Here is a 6,000-nt window from a genome sequence, read left to right on the forward strand (position 1 = left end):
GCGGCATCGGCGGAGAAGGCACTAGAACCCAGCGCTGCCCTCGCGGAGCAGCAGTCGGAGATGGAGGAGGTTGTCGGGCGGGAGGAGCAGATCGGTCAGGCCTCAAACATCCACGCGCGGGGCGGGAATGGCCGGCGTCGGCATCAGCGCTGCTGCAACGGGCGACGGGTGGCGTCGCAACAGACCCAGAGCTGCCGCCCGTATTGACCCACGAGCGCTCGAGCGTGACACGGAGCGCCAGCTCTTCCTGGTCTCCGAAGCTGCCGTCAGAGTGTTTGCCGGTGCTGAACAATGCTCACCGGCACTAGGGGTTTGGCAGATTGGGGAAATGGGAACATCGGGGAGGGGCGCGGAGCGGAATGAGCTAGGGATTGTGTCGGATGGGTTTTTTTGTGGGGTCGGAATGGACCAACGATGGGCCGGGCTGACATGGCAGACGCGCCCGGGCTTGCCTGGGCCGCCTCATATCCGCCCAATATTTGAGATGGATATGAGCGATGCCGGTCAGCCAGGGCGTTTGAGACCCAATTAAGAGGTCTGGTTTGGTTGTTTGTCGTGCCCGGACGGCCGCCCGGGCATTTGAGACGAATACAGGACGCCCGGCTGTAGATGCTCACAGGCTGCCGTTGCTCATGTATATATCACATTTAGGCGAATATCACATGGAAAACAATATTCAAAGAAAACTTCATGGAAATCACATTTAAAAGTTTCTGAAAAATCCAGAAAAAACATGAGATTTTACAAGGGTGATGTCTTATTGCAATACGAAATATTAAGTTGAAACACATTACAAGATGTGAGCTATAAAAAAAATTCAGCAGAAAATGGTGACATTACTGTTCAGCATTATTCAATGATTGATTTTGTTACTTTTACAGCTCACAACCCGTAATGTGTTTAAACTTGCATTTTTGCGTGGCAATAAGCCACACACACATGTATAGAAACAAAGACTCTCTGTCTCTCTCACACACATATATACAAACAAAGATTCTCTTTCCCTTTGTCTCTCTCCATCTATCTCTCACACAAGTATACAAACAAACAACTTATCTCTCCCTGTGCACACGTCGCGTCAAGCCCTACCACTATGCGAGCATTATTATTTCTGGCATATGCAAATAATGTGGATGTGCATTTCACCAATATGAAGAATGTGCAAAAAAACTGAATGGCTTATCAGATCCATGTACCACGCACCCAAGAAATGCGTGGTCGACGCATGCATGCATGCATGGCGCCAAATAAGAACAAAACCCGGATCTATCTCTTGTGGAAGCTAGCTAGCTAGTGGTCCGACGCATGGCACAGACGGACGACGGACACATGCCATGCCGACATGTGTGCATGGACCAACACAGCGCTAGCAACCAACGTGATATCCATCTACAGCGGCCCATGCTATGCTCCAAAACCAAAAGCATGTCTACCTATCATAGTGCGGCATTTGGATCCTACCCTGTGGGCTGCATTTTTTTTTCCATTTTTGTTTTTGTGTCCCCACTACCAAATGATTCAGGGTTTTCAGCGACGGAAGATATATACATCGGACAATTTCTTCTTTTTGTGTGTGTGTGGAAAATACATGGGACAATTGCAAGGAATGTAAGTAATCATGGGAGTGGCAATTTGGCTTCCGGGTATCTTGGTGTGTATTTAAATAAAAACAAATAGGGTATCTAAAAGTTTTGTTTAAAAATACGTATAGAAGTTTTTATATATATGTAAAAACATTTCAAATATTGGGTTGGTTTATAGGTTACAAAAATACAGATTTGTGGCTACGAATAAGCAAGAAAATTGTGGCCATGAGTACAAGTACAATCCTTATAATTTACTGAGGTCCTACGATAATGTTTTCATTTTTTTAAAGGCTCCGGCTCCATGTAGTTTCGGATCCATATCACTTTTCCAACACTCATATGTGTCAAATATATTTGTTAAAATATTTGTGACCTTAAAATATTTGTTAATACTTATGTGTCATGGCGAAATTACGGCTGTTTAGTTAAATAATTATTCTGAAGTCACAATGCTCTTTTGGTCCCAGCCGTGTGCCCCGGGATACATATTGGACAACTCAAGGATTTGTCCAGGCATCTCCACCATACAATTACACAGCGAAACATTTACCGTACGCACCTAGGTCTCCCTTCCTTGCATCACTTCTTTTTTTCTCTTGGAACATAAACATTAATATATTTGTTGAGCCAATGCGTAGTATATATTCATTTGTTATGCACGATTCATTCTTTACTAAATCATTCTACCATACACACCCCGACATCCACATATATCTTATTCTGATTCGTATGTAGTTTCATTAGTTTAGAAAGTAGAATTTTCTTTTTGTCAAAGAATTATTACTTAACTTTCAATGTCAGGCCAAAGTCTTGATGTTCAAGGTATTTGTTCCTTTCCAAATTAGTTTATTCTCAACGTGCAAGTGCAAAATATATGTAGTCTGAAAAGGGCCTTGTGCATTCACGAGGTCTAATTTTTTTAATCTGCCCGGAACGACTAGCTAACTAAGGAACAATATTTGTATGTCATGGCGTAATTACGGCTGTTTAGTTAAATTATTATTGTTAAGTCACGCTACTCTTTTGGTCTGAGATACATATTGCACAACTCATGGATTTGTTCACGCATCTCCACCATGCAATTACAGATCCAAACATTTTCGATAATCTAGATATCGAGCAATTAGTACACGTATGAATTCCAAAATTTTGTTTTCCAAAAAAGTTCTCTATTGGTTGGAGAGGGTGCATGCACTTACTAGTTAAAGTGTTTCCATCCCTAATCGGTCAGTTAATGAACAGACAAGATATACCATTTGTTGGATGTTTATTTATACAATCAAGTGGTTCTTTTTCCTTTTTACACAAATCGACTTACTATCATACCGATGCTCCCGGTCGTTTGGAAATTCTTGAAACATCTATGCTAATTCTAGTGCTTTAAGGCCTGCACAATAACAAGAGAAAATTTTATGAAATTAGGTAACTTATTTTATGCAAATTACAGAACTTTATAGATGGAAACCAATCCTCCATCACATAATGCATTTTTTTCTACACGCGTCTAACTAAATTTAGCACATACATTCTAATACATAATGCATTACGGCTGTGGATCCAGGGGAGGGAGGCGCCGTCGCGGACGGGGACCGGGGGACGGCGGATGGAAGCGCGTCAGGAATGGGATGGGTGGCGGCGGAGGCGCATCGGGTCAAGGGTGGGCGGCGATGCCCTGGGGCAGTTGGCGGCGGCAAAGATGGGGATCGGGGGAGAGTGAGAGGCGTGGGAGGTGGGGGGTGGACGGCCGTGGGCGTTTTTCTTTTCTTTCGTCCGGGTTCGGGAAGTTCGGGAGGGGTCCATCGGGCCCTTATAGGGTGGACGTGATCGAAATAACTATTCGAATCCTGGGAAAAAATCGAAGATGTTAAAAAATATATATAATGGGCTAAGGGTATTTCAACATTTTATATCTAATTTAAATATCGACATGCCTAAAAAAGGCAAGAAGTGGAAGACAACTTGGAGCAAAAAGGCCCAAGTGGGAAAGTTCCTCCTTCATAAGGAAGAAGGGAAGGACTTTTCCTTCTTGGTGGCAGCCCTCCCTCTCACCTGCAACCTATATATATACAGTTTTTGGAGCCTCCTCTAGTCTTTCTAGTTCTAGTTCTAGTTGGCCCCAGATCACTAATTAGAGCTAGCCTAATCCTCTTGTCCTCATAATTAGAAGCCCTGTGTGATTCTAATCATCTCCCTCTAATTCTTCGGTGATGATTAGTTCTGGATGGTGAAGCGCCGCCGGATCGTGAAGGTTGCACGCTTGCAACCAAGTAGAGAGGCAATGCTTTCGGTCTTTTAGTTCAAGGGACTCCAAGTACGATCTACACCGGCACATTCTTCTTCCGTTGCAACTTGGTGACGGTAACGACCGTGATCCCAACCCGTTATGCAGATCGCGTGGTCATTTCAAATCAGCGATCACGCCGCGAAAGCGGCCGTTTGGGCCGTGATTTTAATCTACGTTCGCGGCTCACAGCAGCTTTTTTCTAGAATTTTCGGCTCAACCAAACACAGCCTAATGCTCCCCCATGTCTCAAGCCTTTTAGTAGAAAGAAATCCAACATTCTGAATGCTAAAATGTCTCACATCTTCAGAAAGGAGGCGATATGCAGGTACACATGACTACGCTAGTACTAGATTTCAGACAAAGCTGAAGCTCAGTGACGAGCAGAGTAGAGCAGTACTAAGCTAAGCTAAGCTGCTGCGATTGATGAAAAAAAATAGGCCGGCTGGTCTGTCACCATGGCAAAAACAAGAAAGAAAGAGAGAAAGAGATCATGTCAGGAGGACCGACGACGAGACGGTGGCGGCTGCGGCTGCGGCGAGGCCCCGGAGCCGGTGGGCGACCCTGCCGGGCTCGAGGCCGATGCGGGGGCACATCGCCTGGGAGTGGACCGTGTAGAAGATCTTGTCGCCGACGACCGAGAAGCTGGCGCTGACCACCTCGGCGCCCTCCTGCTCCAGCACGGCGATCACCTCGTGCAGCCGGAACGGCCGCCCGGATTCGCTCGCCAGCGCCACGTCGAGCGTCCCATCCTGGTGCCGAACCTCGATCACCGGCAGCGAGGCCGTCTGTGACTTGTAGTCGCCGGCGGAGACGGAGGAGGAGCAGCCGGCCGTGCCGCCGGAGAGGGCGGCCTGCTTGCGGCGCTTGAGGTCGTCGATCCGGCCCCGGAGCTGCTTGATGTACGCCGCGGCGCTGTCCAGCTGGTCCAGCTGCGTCGCCGCGTCCTGCAAACACGGCACGATCAAGTCAGATCAGCTGATCAATTGATCCTGCTGGCAATGGCTAGTAAACTAACTGATCCACTGATCATTGGCATCCTCATGCACTCGCAATAAAAAATGGACGTATTCAGATTTTGTATGGCAGAGGCACGTGAATCGAATCAGGAGAGTGATCTCCAGTCTTGGGTTGGTGGCTCAAGGGGTTAATTATTGGGGATGGATTGATTGACTGGCCAAACGTTTTAGTAAATTTTCTTGACCACAAAGTGAAAGAAAAAATTGAGCACAAAGTAATTATTGGGGATGGCTTATCCGATGGACGGGTAGCAAATGAGTAAGTGGTACTCCTACCACACCGATCGCTTTGGATGGCACCGAATGTGGCACGTGCCGAAATGCATGATGATGTGATATTGTGGTGGAGCACTTTTTCTTTTCTTGTGAAGGTGGTGACTGACCACCAACCAAGTTGAGACATAATTCAGTGGACCACACAAGTAGGTGCTCTGCTACATCACACACGTACTTGATGTTTTCTTTTCTTTTCTTTTCTTCAGCAAAACACATACTATTCATGTTTTCTTTTCTTTTCTTCAGCAAAACACGTATGTGTGTACAGTTATGGGTAACAGTGAGGTTTTTTGGTACTCGTATAAATACTGTATTATTCTCCACTGTGTGTTACTGCTGTGTAACAGTGTGGTTAATCAGCTTTTTTGTCCTGACAGCGGCGTGAGTTGGGCTAATGAATCGGCCAAGAAGCGCCTTTTGATGGCGAATCAACAGAAGAGGAGACCAAAAGAGAAGAGAAGAATGATGCTTGAGACACTTATTTTGGGACAGAGGGAGTAGAATAGTTTTTTACGCGCGTACCTTGTTGCTGGACGGCGGCGAGGAAGAAGTAGAAGAATAGTGGGCGGAGGAGGGCGGGACGAGGGAGGAGAGCTTGAGGCAGAGGCCCTTCATGTGCAGCCTGCGATTCTTCTCCACGTCCTTGCGCTCCATCTTGCTGGCGCTGCAGCCCCCGTCCGGCACCATGCTCTGCCTCCTGCCCTTCATTGTTGAGGTGAGGAATGGATTGGAGAGAGAGATATGGAGGTGGTGGGAGAAGGCAGGCGGAGGGAGGGGAGCAGGTGAGCTGAGGTGAGGTGTGGATGAAGATGGGAGCCGGTGGTTGAGCTGAGGGTGG

The 6,000-nt window shown here is 46.8% G+C and overlaps 1 protein-coding gene across 1 annotated transcript; it reads right to left on the minus strand.

The window, feature by feature from the left end:
- Positions 1-4,123: 4,123 nt before the first annotated feature.
- LOC125527428 (transcription factor bHLH168-like) lies at positions 4,124-6,000 on the minus strand. Its single transcript, XM_048691937.1, has 2 exons — positions 5,685-6,000; positions 4,124-4,814 (listed from the first exon to the last, which is right to left on the minus strand). The coding sequence occupies exons 1-2, from the start codon at positions 5,868-5,870 to the stop codon at positions 4,359-4,361; spliced, it is 642 nt and encodes a 213-aa protein (XP_048547894.1). The 5' UTR covers positions 5,871-6,000; the 3' UTR covers positions 4,124-4,358.

This window comes from Triticum urartu, unplaced genomic scaffold, assembly GCF_003073215.2.
Source record: "Triticum urartu cultivar G1812 unplaced genomic scaffold, Tu2.1 TuUngrouped_contig_3838, whole genome shotgun sequence".
NCBI lineage: Eukaryota > Viridiplantae > Streptophyta > Magnoliopsida > Poales > Poaceae > Triticum > Triticum urartu.

What these genes read in the sequence shown, in the direction of transcription:
- LOC125527428 (XM_048691937.1), bottom strand. Translation starts at nt 5,870, where the DNA reads ATGAAGGGCAGGAGGCAGAGCATGGTGCCGGACGGGGGCTGCAGCGCC. An exon ending in CGCCGCCGTCCAGCAACAAG is followed by an intron (nt 4,815 to 5,684) that starts GTACGCGCGTAA and finishes CCGTGTTTGCAG; the next exon opens with GACGCGGCGACGCAGCTGGA.